The sequence below is a fragment of the Pogoniulus pusillus genome, chromosome 6 (assembly GCF_015220805.1).
Source record: "Pogoniulus pusillus isolate bPogPus1 chromosome 6, bPogPus1.pri, whole genome shotgun sequence".
Taxonomy (NCBI): Eukaryota; Metazoa; Chordata; class Aves; order Piciformes; family Lybiidae; genus Pogoniulus; species Pogoniulus pusillus.
The window spans coordinates 29691620-29707449 of NC_087269.1; the positions used below are offsets into that span (position 1 = coordinate 29691620).

Genomic DNA, 15830 nt, shown 5'->3' on the forward strand with positions numbered 1-15830 from the left:
CTGTAAAAAAGTCAGCACCACATATTCCACCTCTCAGCCCTTTGTCCTCAGGCCAGTTGGATAAGACTGATGGATCAAGGCATGTTCAAGGTGTTGGTGGCCTGTGGCCCGTGAAATGGTTTTGCTCTGGCGGTAAAGCTCTCCAAGATGCTGTGCAAATCTGCTCCTCTAGCAGGCTGAGCAGCTGTCTGAGAGCCAGAGGCTTTTGCATGCTCTGAGAGCAGAGGCTGTAGCCCTGGTGGAACAGCATGGATCCTGCTTTTCCTGCAAACACCCTTCTCATTGTTGCCCTGAATGAAAAGGGTCAAGGGTGACAGAGCCTGGAGCCATTCTGCCCAGAGAAGTTGTGGAATCTCCTCTGGAGAGTTTCCAAACGTGCCTGGACGTTGTGATCTTGGGCAGGCTGCTGTGGCTGACCCTCCTTTAGCAGTGGAGTTAGTCTGGGATGATCTCCAGAGGTCCCTTCCAACCCCTACCATGCTGGGATTCTGTGAGAGAGGACCTCACTCACTTGGTTTCAAGCATGCCCTGAAAGTTGCTCCAAAGTTTTCCTTGATCTGGGATTCTTTTAGCTTGGGAGCTTCTCACCCAACCCACCTCTCATCCTGGTGGTGGCATGGCCCTGCTAGTCTCCATTGCTTCTCCAGTGCCAACTCTCACCCTGATTCTGCTCCCCTCAGAGGTTGTTTGGTGGCAGACAGGAGGAGATTGTGCTCTCACCACTTTAAGGAGTTCTCTCTAACAGTCCTTATATAATTTACCTGAAAGAGCATCTCATGCCCCCAGAACCTGCATCTGTGTCCAGTTCTGGGCTCCTGAAGTCAAGACAGATGTTCAGGTATTGGAACATGTCAAGAGAGGGGTAATGAAGCTGGTGAGGGGCCTGGAGCACAGCCCTGTGAGGAGAGGCTGAGAGAGCTGGGGGTGTTTGTCCTGGAGAAGAGGAGGCTCAGGGCTGACCTCATTGCTGTCTGCAACTCCCTGAAGGGAGTCTGTAGCCAGGTGGGGTTGGTCTCTTCTGCCAGGCAAGCAGCAACAGAACAAGGGGACACAGTCTCAAGTTGTGTCAGGGGAGGTCTAGGCTGGATGTTAGGAGGAAGTTGTTGTCAGAGAGAGTGATTGGCATTGGAATGGGCTGCCCAGGGAGGTGGTGGAGTTGCTGTGCCTGGAGGTGTTGAAGCAAAGCCTGGCTGAGGCACTTAGTGCCATGGTCTGGTTGATTGGGCAGGGCTGGGTGCTAGGTTGGGCTGGCTGAGGTTGGAGGTCTCTTCCAACCTACTTGATTCTATGATTCTCCAGGTCATAATCCACCTTGCATCAGAGCAGCACCCATCAGAAATTTTATTACTTATAGCAGGCTTCATGATAAGATGCAGAGATAGAGAGAGGGAAAGAGGTGTAAATAGTCTAAAAATGCCTTTTTCTGATGCCTTTCTCTTCAGCCTTTGCTGCCCTTCTTCAGAGGATATAGTATAAGGCTTTGGTGTCCTGGCTGTCAACTTGCTAGGGTTAACAGAGGACACATCTGTGTCTGGTCTCTCATGCTGGAAGGTTGCATGGTAGGTGACAGCTCAGGACAGGGGAGGCATTTGCTGCATACCTGTGAGAGCTTTGGATGGAAACACAACTTCTTCCTGGTCGCTTTTACAGGCATTGATACATCTTGTAGCGTTGTGTCGGTGTGAGAGAGGTAAGGTCTTGGTCTTTCCTTTGCCTCCACCTTGTGCAGCAGCATCCTTTCATGTTTGGAGAGGGATATGATTACTGACTCACCTGAGTCTGTCTTTGCTGTTGGTGACAAACTGCAATGGAATAGTTCCCTCTTGTACATTGCTGCTATCGGCTTGGTCTTAGAAACATAGAATCAGTTAAGGTTGGAAGGAACCACAAGGATCATCTAGTTCCAAACCCCCTGCCATGGGCAGGGACACCCTACTCTAGAGCAGGCTGCCCAGAGCCTCATCCAGCCTGGCCTTAAACACTTCCCAGTGCTTTGGGTAGTCATGTGTGTTACCATTCAGTCTTTCCTTCTAGGACTCCCAGGAATTCTTCTAGAGGGCTTTTACAACAGTTTAAACCTGTCTTGCTTATTTATGGCAAAATGATCATCATAATCTTCCACCAGAGGAGGTTTAGATGGGTTATTAGGAACAATTTCTGTACTGAAAGAGTGGTCAGGCATTGGAATAGGTTGCGAAGGAGGTGGTGGAGTCACTGTCCTTAAAGGTTTAGACGTGATACTTTAAGATGTGGTTTAGTGGCCAGGGTGGTGTTGGATTGATGATTTGAGTGTTTTCCAAATGAAACAATTCCATAGAATTTGGGGTCACAATTCAGTCATCTGGAGTGGGAGGACATTTGGGGATAGGGTTTAGTCATAGAGTCATGGAATGACTTTGGTTGGAAGGGACCTCAGAGATCATCTACTGCAACCTCCTTGCCATGGGCAGGGATGCCTCTGCAGTAGACTTGGCTGTTGAAGCCTCATTCAACCTGGCCTTGAACACCTCCAGGGAGGAGGCATCCACAACCTTCCCTGGGAAACCTATTGCAGAGTCTCACCACCCTTGCACTGAATAACTTCCCCTGAGATCCTGTCTAAGCCTACTCTCCCTCAGCTTCAAACCATTCCCCTTGCCCTGTCTCTAGATACTCTTGTGAAAAGTCCCTCTCCAGCCTTCCTGTAGGTTCTCTTTAGGCATTAGAGGACAGCTCTGATGTCCCCCCAGTCTTCTCTTCTCCAGGCTTAACAACCCCAGGTCCCCCACTCATCTTCATCTTGGATCATCTTTGTGGCCCAAAGGCACAGGTGACCTTTCTGCCATGCAGCCCAGCAGCTCTGTGGCATTGCACTTGGCTCACCAGAAATATTTGAGGTGGGACCCACAGATGACCTCTCTGCCATGCAGCCCAGCAGCTCTTTGGCATTGCACCTGACCACTTGAGGTGAGACCTGAGTGCTGGAGCTGGTCCTGCTGAGCTGTTGGATGAAGGATGGGATGCTGGAGACAGGTCAGTAACAGGTCCCACTCCCGTTTGCCTCCTTCTCCTCTGTTGGTGGCATCTGTCTGTATGTTTATTTTTGTCTCACATCTGCTGGCATCATAACAAAGATTTAATGGTGTGACACAGTTTTGTCACCAGTTCTTTTTTTCCACGGAGAGCAGAGTCTCGTCACTGTCTGCTGGAGAGGGACTAGAGCCTTAAAAATGACAGAAAGACTCGTGTAGAAAACTCACCTGGCTGCCATGGGCATCTGTAGCCTCTCATCTGTCTGCAGTTCTGTTTGTGTTCTGAACAGGAAAAAAAATCCAAAAGACAAAATTTGCTCTTTTTGCCTGTCACTGAACTAAGCAGAACCACAATTAATCCTTGCTATGCCACAAGGGACGTGTAGGAAGGTCTTATAAATGGGCCAGACCCTGCAAATGCAAGAGCAGTGTTCTGTCTTAGAATTATAGAATCAACCAGGTTGGAAGAGACCTCCAAGCTCAGCCAGTCCAACCTAGCACCCAGCCCTGCCCAATCAACCAGACCATGGCACTAAGTGCCTCAGACAGGCTTTGCTTCAACACCTCCAAGGATGGCAACTCCACCACCTCCCTGGGCAGCCCATTCCAATGCCAATCACTCTCTCTGGCAAGATAACTTCCTCCTAACATCCAGCCTAGACCTCCCCTGCCACAACTCGAGACTGTGTCCCCTTGCTGCTTGCCTGGCAGAAGAGACCAACCCCACCTGGCTACAGCCTCCCTTCAGGTAGCTGCAGACAGCAATGAGGTCAGCCCTGAGCCTCCTCTTCTGCAGGCTGCACACCCCCAGCTCCCTCAGCCTCTCCTCACAGGGCTGTGCTCCAGGCCCCTCACCACCTTCCTTGCCCTTCTCTGGACACCTTCCAGCACCTCAACATCTCTCTTGAATTGAGGAGCCCAGAACTGGACGCAGTCTGAGCAGTGCTGAGTGCAAGGAAAGAAGAACTTCCCTTGTCCTGCTGGCCACACTCTTCCTGAGCCAGGCCAGGATGCCATTGGCTCTCCTGCCCACTGCTGCCTCATGTTCAGCTACTCTCTACCAGAACCCCAAGGTCCCTTTCTTTCTGGCTGCTCTCCAGCTACTCTGTCCCCAGCCTGTAGCTGACCCAGTGCAGGACTCACCAGCTGGGTCTCCCTGGGATGAGCCCACTGCCTGTTATTTACTTCCAAGCCCCAGCCTCCCCTGCCAGCTCTATTTCTACAGATGTTTTGCTCCATTGTTTAGATGATGGGCTGCATCCTCTGAGGAATAAAGACGGCAGCCTCCTGCTGAGCAATAGCTCCCAGCCGATTTGACCCAAAAATGGCAAGAGGATTTCAAAGGCATACTTCTTACATTCTTTAAGCCAGACAGGCTGAAATTCCTCTGAGTCGTGACTGTGTCCTGCCTGAGCGTGGACGCTGGAAATGAGTCCTCTTTTCATGGAGGACTGTTGATGTGGGATATCTGCATCCCACAGCTGCTTCTACTTTGCTAGAAGTTGGAGGGTTTTTAAACTTGAATCCAAGGGGGGGAAAAAAAGGCATTATTCAGAGCACTTCGTATAGGTCCGCATCCTTATGACCTGTGTACTGTAAGGTATAGGGACTCAAGTTGTGCCAGAGGAGGTCTAGGCTGGATGTTAGGAGGAAGTTGTTGTCAGAGAGAGTGATTGGCATTGGAATGGGCTGCCCAGGGAGATGGTGGAGTCACCGTGCCTGGAGGTGTTGAAGCAAAGCCTGGCTGAGGCACTTAGTGCCATGGTCTGATTGATTGGGCAGGGCTGGGTGCTAGGTTGGACTGGCTGAGCTTGCAGGTCTCTTCCAACCTGGTTGATTCTATGAATCATAGAATCATAGAATCAACCAGGTTGGAAGAGACCTCCAAGATCATCCAGTCCAACCTATCACCCAGCCCTAACAAATCAACTAGATTCAGTACTGAGATTTCTCTACAAGCCTATACACTTTAGATGGCCTCAGGGATTTTACTCTCTCTAACCATCTTGTTTTGCCTGTATTTCCTTCTGCTCCTCTCCTAAATTCACCCACCCTGTGCTTTGCTCATGCACCCACCTTCCTGCTTCCAGGTGTCTGCTGCCCCAACACTCTGGTCCTGCCCCGGGGTTCTTCCCAGCCCCTCAGATGCTTTGGTGTAGGTACCCATAGCTGGTTCCCAAGCCCAGACATAGAATTAGAGAATCATAAAACCAGCCACTCCAACCTAGTACCCAGCCCTATCCAGTCAAGTAGACCATGGCACTAAATGCCTCATCCAGTCTTCTTTTGAACACCTGGGACGGTGACTCCACCACCTCCCTGGGCAGCCCATTCCAATGCCAATCACTCTCTCTGCCAACAACTTCCTCCTGACATCCAGCCTAGACCTCCCCTGCCGCAACTTGAGACTGTGTGCCCTTGCTGCTTGCCTGACAGAAGAGACCAACCCCACCTGGCTACAGCCTCCCTTCAGGTACTTGTAGGCAGCAATGAGGTTGGCCCTGAGCCTCCTCTTCTGCAGGCCAAACACCCCCAGCTCCCTCAGCCTCTCCTCACAGGGCTGTGCTCCCTCCAGGACCCTCACCACCTTCCTTGCCCTTCTCTGGACACCTTCCAGCACCTCAACATCTCTCTTGAATTGAGGAGCCCAGAACTGGACACAGCACTCAAGCTGTGGCCTGAGCAGTGCTGAGTACAGGGGCAGAAGAACCTCCCTTGTCCTGCTGGCCACACTCTTCCTGAGCCAGCCCAGGATGCCATTGGCTCTCCTGCCCACCTGGGCACACTGCTGCCTCATCTTCAGCTACTCTCTACCAGCACCCCCAGCTCCCTCTCTGCCTGGCTGCTCTCAGCCACTCTGTCCTCAGCCTGTAGTGCTGCTTGGGGTTGTTGTGGCCAAAGTGCAGAACCCTTCACTTGGCCTTGTTCAATGTCATCCCATTGGCCTCTGCCCACCCATCCAGACTGGCAAGCTCCTGCTACCCTTTCTGCTTGAGTTTCACTCTCCTGGTCAGCAAACTATCAAATGCGGATAAAAACTCAATAATCACTAAGAGCTCAGGTAGTGTTTGCAGGGGGCAGGAGCACCACCAGAGCTGGTGACCTCCAGGTCCCTCCAGGCAGCTTCTCCTTTGGAAGGACAAGGAAATGAACTCTCTTCAAAGCCTGCTTTTGGGCTATTGTATGAAATACAATGCTGGACAAATCAAGCTCTCCTCTTGCACAGCCCCATAATCACGGGTGACCAGAGTGGATTTGCATGTTAAAAGGAGTGGCTGGGGGCACTTAAAAAGAAGAGGAGACACAGTTATTCATCAAGTCCAGCATTTTCCTTATGAATATTATTATTCCTGGGACAATGTGCCCCAGGCTTCGTCTGTGCTGCCCTAGGTCTGCTCTTTCTCTGCCTCTCCCCTCTTGCCCCTATTAATGGTTAATATGTGATGCTCTTCGCCTTGACATTGACAACTTTATGGCTCTGGGGAAGGTTCCTTAAGTGAACCACTTTGCACAGTAGATGATTTCTGGAAATCCCTTCCAAGCCTCCATCATCCTGTGATTCTGTGTGGCTCTGGGATTTGATATGACAGTTGTTGGGAGTATGTGGACCTCAGCAGTCAAAGCTGCAAGGCAGCAGCAAGAGGAGAGCTGCAGGATGCTCTGCAGCTTCTGCCAGATCATGATGGCTTGGGGGAAGCAGGCAGCCTAGAGAGGGATGGAGGGATGCTCTAGTCCTGTCTGAGAAGGTGTCTTGGGAGTGCTCAGCCAAGTGTTTACTCACCAGAGTGAGTGGAACTCCCCCATGAAGGACTTCACCTCAACATAACTTCCAAGTCCCAGTTGGAAGCAGTCTAAATGCAGAAGCCAGGATCAACATGCTGCATGCATGGCCCCAAGCCAAGGGCTGGCAGGGCAGGTGTGGGTTAAAGCATGCCAGAAAATGAGCAGTTGTAAGGCAAAAGGTGGCAAACTGCTGGGAAAAATGGACCGAGGAGGAAGGGTGTGATGCCTCCAGCACTTTAAGGTTGGGAATGATTTAGGTGTAGCTTGGGGACAGGTTTCTCTTCTGAGGTTCCTTCTAGCTCTATCTTTTATGCTCTGGTTACAGGATATTAGGGGTTGGAAGGGACCCAAGGAGTTCGAGTCCAACCACCCTGCTGGAGCAGGACAATACTATCTAACACAGAGCACAGAGGAACACATCCAGATAGGCCTTGAAAGGCTCCAGGGAAGGAGACCTCAGAACCTCTCTGGGGAGCCTGTTCCAGTGCTCTGTGACCCTTGCAGTAAAGAAGTTCCCTCTTGTGTTGAGGTAGAGCCTCTTGTGCTGCATTACTGATGGCAAAAAAAACTTGATGGTGCTTTGAAAAGTAATCCTCAGGCCGTGCCCTGTGAGGCTTTCTTCAGCAGCTTCATTTAAGGGGGTGGGGGGAAGAAAGGAAAGCAAATGAAAACGTCTAGGTGGGAAGCACAGCCTCTGACACCTCAGCAGAAGTGGCATTGAAGTGAAGAAAGTGGAATTTTGCTGGAGCCTGAGGCGAGCTTACATGTCAGAGCATCCCTGTGGTGCCACGTGGCTGGGTGCAAGGGCAGGGAGGTGTGAGGGTGAGTGCCCAGGGTCTGCATTCATCAGCATGAGATGTGGATTGTGCCCTGGGTTCCCTGCTCCACCTGATCAAGCTCACAGCAATATGCCTGGAAGGCAAATTTCTGCCAGCTTGACCCTCGCTGGTGGGGAAATGAGTTGCTGGTGTTCTTTTCTGGTGCTAGCAGCCAAGCTGGTTAAATCCTATCTCCAAGTGTGGGGCCCAGGTTTCTCGCAGAGGTGGTGGGCTGGGATGGCCTTGCTGGGGCTCTGGCTCTGGCTTACTTCAAGCTTTGTGAGCTCTAGAAAACAGCCAAGGATTTTCAGGGTAAGCTCTGCTTCGAAGCGGTGGAGCTTCTAAACTCTTAACTTCTAAACCCTGACTCTCCTCAAGAGTCCTTTCTACCTCCTCAGCACTTCACGACGCCTCTCTGAGCTGAGGATGAGCAATTTAATGCCAATGAAGTTAACAATGAGACGCAGGCGCCTGGGGAAAGGTTTGCAGAAGTAATCCTTATTATCCCAACTGCCCAGAACCAGTTGCTGTCACATCTTGCTTCTGACCTTTGCTGTCTCTCTTTCAAGTCTTAGCCCTTCATCAGCCCTCAAACGTGTTACAAACCGCATGGGCTTGCCTGAGCCGTTGTGATCTTCGCATACCTGCAGCCCAGGTCACCAGCAAAGATGTTTTGCTTTTGGTTCTGTGCTTCTGCTTTTAGAGAAGGAGAGAATCATAGAGTCAAACAGGTTGGAAGAGACCTCCAAGCTCAGCCACTCCAACCTAGCACCCAGCCCTATCCAGTTAACTAGATCATGGCACTAAGTGCCTCAACCAGACTTTGCTTCAACACCTCCAGGGATGGTAAATCTACCACCTCCCTGGGCAGCCCATTCCAATGCCAATCACTCTCTCTGACAACAACTTCCTCCTAAATTCCACCCTAGACCTCCCCTGCCACAACTTGAGACTGTGTCCCCTTCTTCTCTTGCTGCTTGCCTGGCAGAAGAGACCAACCCCACCTGGCTACAGCCTCCCTTCAGGGAGTTGGAGACAGCAATGAGGTCAGCCCTGAGCATCCTCTTTCTCAGGCTAAACACTCCCAGCTCCCTCAGCCTCTCCTCACAGGGTTTGTGTTCCAGGCTCCTCACCAGCTTCATTGCCCTTCTCTCAATACCTTTCAGTACTTCAACATCTCTCTTGAACTGAGGAGCCCAGAACTGGACACAGCACTCAAGCTGTGGCCTGAGCAGTGCTGAGTACAGGGGAAGAATAACTTCCCTTGTCCTACTGGCCACACTGTTCCCGACACAGGCCAGGATGCCATTGCCTCTCTTAGACACCTGGACACGCTGCTGGCTCACATTCAGCCTACTATCTACCAGTACCCCCAGGTCCCTTTCTTCCTGGCCGCTCTCCAGAGGGAAGAATATGCATTTAAGATTTGCATAGGAACATGCAGCTGCTCCACCAAAAATGGATAATTGTTCTCCCTGCTGTGAAGTTAAACAATAAGAAGTGCCAAACTGCACTTGCCATTGCTGATTTTGTGCACTCAGCTGCGTATTTTATGCATGTAGATTAGTTCCAGATTGATGACGACTTAAAAGTTAACGTCTGCGTTAATGGGGCCGGGCTCTAGTTGCTGTGGAAACCAGAAAACTTGGGATTTTAGGTAAAGTTCTGTGTTGCATTTAATGCATTTTTATTTTTGTCTCCTTTTTTTGTTGTTTTTTTTTTATCCCCTCCCCCCCAAAGGTTCTCTTATATTTAAACACTGAGCCCCCAGCGTGCTGGGGGTTGGTAGGGACCTCTGAGGTCGCCTCTTTCATCTCTCTTGCTTAAAGCAGGGTCACCCATTGTAGTTTTTGCCCAGTTTCTCTCCAGAGAAAAGATTCCACAACCTCTCTGGGCAGACTGCTCCAGCAACATCATGGCAAAGGAGTTTTCTCTCCTATTCAGATGGAACCTCTTGGGTTCCAGTTTGTGCCTGTTGCTCCTTCTGCTGTCACTGGACACCACTGAAAAGAGTCTGACCCTGTCTTCTTGCCCCCTGCCCTTTAGATATTGATAAGCCTTGAGAAGATCCCCTTTCAGTCTGCTCTTCTCCAGGCTAACAGCTCCAGGTCTCTCAGCCTTTCTTCCTCACGAAGATGCCTCAGTCCTTTCATCATCTTCACAGCATCTGCTGGACTCTTTCCACTAGTTCCCTGCCTCTCTTGAAACAGGGACCCCAGAACTGGACACAATACTCTAGTTGTGGCCTCTCTAGGTCAGGGCAGAGGGGCAGGAGAACCTTCCATGACATGCTGGCCACAGTCTTCATTATAGCCCCGAGGATCCCTTTAGCCTATTTGGCCAGGAGGGTATGTTGTTGGCTCACTGTCTACCAGCCCTCCCAGATCTTTCTCTGCATGGCTGCTTTCCAGCAGGTCAAGTCCTCAACCTGTCCTGGTTGTTCCTCCCCAGGTGCAGGACCTTACACTTGTCTTTGAGGGACATCGTTAAGTTCCTCTTTGCCCAGGTCGATGCTTCATGGTTAAAATGGAGAGGGAAAGAGAGTTGAAAATGAAGAGTGCCTTTGAGCAGAAAACAAGTTTCATCAAAGAGACTCATTTTCCTGCAAAGTTGAGGTTGTCTGGGAAAATAAGGGTTTGTGCCAGAGTACCTTCTTGACCACAGCTCTATGACTGCTATTAGAAAAGTGTAACAACTGCTGCTGTCTACAGCTATCACCCAGCCCTATCCAGTCAACTGGATGAGGCACTTAGTGCCATGGTCTAGTTGACTGGATAGGGCTGGGTGCTAGGTTGGACTGGATGATCTTGGAGGTCTCTTCCAACCTGGTTGATTCTATGATTCTATGATTCTACCTGAAGGGAGGCTGTAGCCAGGTGGGGTTGGTCTCTTCTGCCAGGCAAGCAGCAATAGAACAAGGGGACACAGTCTGAAGTTGTGGCAGGGGAGGTCTAGGCTGGATGTGAGGAGAGAGAGAGTGATTGGCATTGGAATGGGCTGCCCAGGGAGGTGGTGGAGTTGCTGTGCCTGGAGGTGTTGAAGCAAAGCCTGGCTGAGGCACTTAGTGCCATGGTCTAGTTGATTGGCCAGGGCTGGGTGCTAGGTTGGACTGGCTGAGCTTGGAGGTCTCTTCCAACCTGGTTGATTCTATGATTCAATCACAGCAGCATCAATGCTGTTATAAACCATCACCTAGAAACACCCTGAAAACACAGGGCTGAAGTTGTTGGGTTTGGGTCTCTAGGGATTCCCTCTGGTGGGTGCAGGAAATTGCTGTGCTGGGCAAACAGCCTGCTGCATCGCCTTACAGAGGTGTTCACGGCTGTCTTTGCAGAATACCCCGGTGGGCACTCCCATTTTCATAGTGAACGCCACGGATCCAGACCAGGGAGCAGGAGGCAGTGTGCTTTACTCCTTCCAGCCGCCGTCCGATTTCTTCGCCATCGACAGCGGCCGCGGCATCGTGTCGGTGATACGGGAGCTGGACTACGAAGTCACCCAGGCCTACCAGCTCCAGGTCAACGCCACGGTGAGTCTTACCCTCGAGAGTCATACAGCGCCTTGGCTTGGGAGGGACCTTAAAGGTCATCTCGTTCCAACCCCCTGCCATGGGCAGGGACACTTTGCGCTACGCCAGGTTGCTCAAGACCACATTCAACCTGGCCTTGAATGCCTCCAGGGAGGGAGCAGCCACAACCTCCCTGTGCAACTTGTTCTGGGGTCTCGCCACCCTCACTGTAAAGAATTTCTTCCTAGTCTTCAGTCTAAACCTGCCCTTCTCAATCTTCAATCTGTTCCCTCTCATCCTATCACTATAAGCCCTTATAACAAGTCTTTTCCTGGCCTTCTTGCAGCCCCCTTCAGGTACTGGAAGGTTGGTCTAAGCCCTTCTCTTCATCAGCCTGAACAGCCCCAGCTCTTGCTGCCTGTCCTTATAGGGGAGGTTTTCCAGCCCTCTGATCATCTTCGTGGCCCTTCTTCAGACCTACTCTAGCAGCAACATGTCCTTCTTAGGGTGGGGATACTGGAAATGGATGCAGTTCTCCAGGTGGGGACTCAAGAGCAGAGGGGTAGGATCCCCTCCCTGCCCTGCTGCTCTCACTGTGTTGGGTGCAGCCCAGCACACAGCTGCCTTCTGGGCTGCCAGGGACCATTGCTGGCTCATGGTGAGTTCACCATCAACTGATACCCCCAAATCCTTCTTCTCCTGACTGCTATTGAGCCACTCCCCACACAGTCCATATTTGTGCTTGAGTTTCTCCTACCTAGGTGTAGGACCTTGCACTTGACCTCCTCCCAGTGGAGGAAGAGTTTTCTGTAAGGAATGCATTGGGGAAGGAGCTGTTGCTTGCTTATTTTATGTGAGGTGGGTGTTGGTCTCTTCTCCCTAATATCAAGTCATAGAATGAGAGTAAACAGCCCAAATTTGCACCATGAGAGGTTTAGATCAGATATTAGGAACAATTCCTTTACTGAAAGGGTTGCTCACACATTGGAACAGGCTGCCCAGAAAGGTGGCAGAGTCACCATCCATTGAGGTGTTCAAGAAATGTGCAGATGTGGCACTTCAGGACACATTTAATGGTCATTATAGTGTTAGGCCAAGACCTTAGAGGTCTTTTCCATTCAAAACAATTATATGATTGCTCTCTGGCATCACCTTGGGTATATCTCAGGGATCAGTCCTGGGACCAGTTTTGTTCAACATCTCTGTGGGTGCCATGGACAGAGGCATTGAGTGCAGCCTCAGCAAGTTTGCTGACCACACCAAGCTGTGTGGTGCAGCAGACAGGCTGGAGGGCAGGGATCCATCCAGAGGGACCTGGACAGGCTGCAGAGGTGGGCACAAGCCAATCTCAGGAGCTTCAATAAGACCAAGTGCAAGGTCCTGCAGCTGGGTGGAGGCAATGCCAAACACAAATGCAGGCTGGGCAGTGAGTGGCTGGAGAGCAGCCCTGAGGAGAGGGGACTTGGGGGTACTGCTGGTGGACCAGAAGCTCAACAGGAGCCAGCAGTGTGCACTTGCAGCCCAGAAAGCCAAGCAGAGCCTGGGCTGCATGAGGAGAAGTGTGGCCAGCAGGGCCAGGGAGGTGATTCTCCCCCTCTGCTGTGCTCTGCTGAGAGTCTGCCTGAAGTACTGCATCCAGTTCTGGAGCCCCCATTGCAAGAGGGATGTGGAGATGCTGGAGTGTGTCCAGAGAAGGGCCAGGAGGATGCTGAGAGGGCTGGAGCAGCTCTGCTGTGAGGACAGACTGAAAGAGTTGGGGCTGTTGAGTCTGCAGAAGAGGAGGCTGTGAGGTGACCTTCTTGTGGCCTTCCAGGATCTGAAGGAGGCCTCCAAAAAGCTGGGGAGGGACTTTTTAGGCTGTCAGAGAGTGCCAGGACTAGGGGGAATGGAGCAAAGCTGGAGGTGGGGAGATTGAGGCTGGCTGTGAGGAGAAAGTTGTTGATCCTGAGAGTGGTGAGAGGCTGGAATGGGTTTCCCAGGGAGGTGTTTGAGGCCCCATGGCTGGAGGTGTTTAAGGCCAGGCTGGATGAGGCTGTGTGCAGCCTGCTCTAGAGTAGAGTGTCCCTGGGCATGGCAGGGAGGTTGGAACTGGCTGATCTTTGTGGTCCTTTCCAACCCTGATTATATTATTCTACATCCAGAATTCTTTACTGGGGTTATTACAGCACTGTGTGTATTTTCAAATAGCTGCTGTGCAGTTGGTGTAACAGGCTGCACCTGTCTCCAACAGCATCTTATTCCTGTCAGGGACCTCTGCATAGAAGGTTGCAGCTCCTTCGGTGAAGAAACCCAGTATGGGGCATGCAGACCATTAAGGTCTTAGCTCCCATTCCTTGTGCATCACAGATTATAATTATTAAACCTTCTGAGCAAAAGCTGAGTTCAGGCATTAAGGGTTAAAATTTTGATGAATAGATGAGGAGAAACCAGCGTCCTAATGACAGGCAATACCACCATACTGGGAGAAGACCCCTGGGAGATCACAGGGTGTTAGGGGTTGGAAGGGACCCAAGGAGATCATTGAGTCCAACCCCCCTGCCAGAGCAGGACCACACAATCTAGCACAGAGCACACAGGAACACATCCAGACAGGCCTTGAAAGGCTCCAGAGAAGCAGACCCCACAACCTCTCTGGGGAGCCTGTTCCAGTGCTGTGTGACCCTTACAGTAAAGAAGTTCCCCTTTGTGTTGAGGCAGAACCTCCTGTGCTGCAGCTTACACCCATTGCTCCTTGTCCTATCACAGGGAGCAGTGAGCAGAGCCTGTCCCCCTCTCTTGACACCCAGCCCTCAGGTGTTTATAAACAGTTATCAAATCCCCTCTCAGTCTTCTCTTCTCCAGACTAAGCAGTCCCAGGTCCCTCAGCCTCTCCTCATCAGGCAGTGCCCTCCAGTCCCCTCATCATCCTCGTAGCTCTCCGCTGGACCCTCTCCAGCAGATCATTGTCCCTCTTAAACTGAGGAGCCCAAACCTGAACACAGTACTCAAGAGATATATATTCAGGTGACCACCCAGGTAAATTCATACCTGCCATGAGTGGGAAACTTCTCTCCTAGTACCAAACCTAACAAGAGCTCAGTAGAGAACATGTGGATCCCAAGCACCACACAAGCAGGCACTCTGTCTCCTTGCCTTTCTCAGATGCAGCAGAGGAAGGTGAGATTCAGCCCCACGATATGTCTGACCAACTCTGCATTCAGGAGTGGAGGGGGGACACACACTCTTCCAGACCCCTCCAGGCAGCTGGCTAGGGCTCTTGAAGCATGTAATTTGATCAAGATCATTGTCTTGATGCAGAACCACAAATGTCAGGAGGAGGTGGAGGGCTGTGCAGGGCTGCTTGGCCTCAGAGGCTGGGCATCTGCAGAGCGCAGGGCCACAGGCGATCAGCTCAACCTTTCAGCCCAATCCTTCCAAATAGTGTTTTCCCCAGAAGCTTTTTCTTTTCTGAAACATACCTCATTTCATTTCAAGTGCTCCAGTGAGAGGAGGCCTTTCCCATTGTTGGTTTGCTTACCAGTCTCTGCCACCAGCATGCTTTCCCAGGATGCAGCTTTGAGCTGCGTAATGGGTTACAGAACATGGGACCAAGCAGCACACCCTGGGGGAAATGTGCCTTTCTTTCCCATATTCTACTCTGGTTTCCTCAAGGAGATAAGGATGCACATCATCACATCCTTAAGGGTGCCACCTTGGTCCATCTAGCCCCATATCACTCCCAGCAGAGATAAATTGGGGGGCATATCATGGAGCCAGGCGGGTTTGAAGAGACCTCCAAGCTCAGCCAGTCCAACCTAGCACCCAGCCCTGTCCAGTCAACCAGACTATGACACTAAGTGCCTCATCCAGGTTTTTATTCAACACCTTCAGGGACAGCAACTCCACCACCTCCCTGGGCAGCCCATTCCAATGGCAAATACACTACTCCCTCACAGGGATTTCATTGACTCATAGAATGGTAGGGGTTGGAAAAGACCTCCAGAGATCATCAATCAAGGGGCAGGTCACATAGGAACACATCCAGATGGGTTTTGAAAGTCTCTAGAGAAGGAGACTCTACAACTTCTCTGAGCACCCTGCTCCAAGGTCTCACCACACTCACTGCAAAGAAGCTTTTCCTCAGGTTGAGATGGAACTTCCTGGGTTCCAGTTTGTGTCCACTGCCTCTCATCCTATCACAAGTCACCAGTGAAAAGAGCCTGGCCCCTTCTTCTGGATACTCACCCTTTAGATATTTATTAGAATCACAGAATCAGTCAGGGTTGGAAGGGACCACAAGGAGCAGCCAGTTCCAACCCCCTGCCATGGGCAGGGACATCCTACCCTAGAGCAGGCTGCACACAGCCTCAGCCAGCCTGGCCTTAAACACCTCCAGCCATGGGGCCTCAACCACCTCCCTGGGAAACCCATTCCAGCCTCTCACCACTCTCATGATCAACAACTTCCTCCCCACCTCCAACTTTGCTCCATTCGCCCTAGTCCTGGCACTCCCTCACAGCCTAAAAAGTCCCTCCCCAGATTTTTTGGAGGCCTCCTTCAGATCCTGGAAGGCCACAAGAAGGTCACCTGGGAGCCTCCTCTTCTCCAGACACAACAGCCCCAACTCTTTCAGTCTGTGCTCACAGCAGAGCTGCTCCAGCCCTCTGAGCATCCTCCTGGCCCTTCTCTGGACACACTCCAGCATCTCCACATCCCTCTTGGAATAGGGGC

General features: G+C 51.4%; 1 protein-coding gene across 3 annotated transcripts in view; it reads left to right on the plus strand.

Annotated features, from left to right (window-relative positions):
- Window positions 1-15830, plus strand: part of CDH23 (cadherin related 23) — a 370794-nt gene that overhangs the window by 161532 nt on the left and 193432 nt on the right. For all 3 annotated transcript variants that reach the window (XM_064145069.1, XM_064145066.1, XM_064145068.1), the window contains exon 8: window positions 10947-11141. In XM_064145069.1, coding sequence (XP_064001139.1) covers window positions 10947-11141 — 195 coding nt within the window. The remainder of the gene's footprint in view (window positions 1-10946; window positions 11142-15830) is intronic.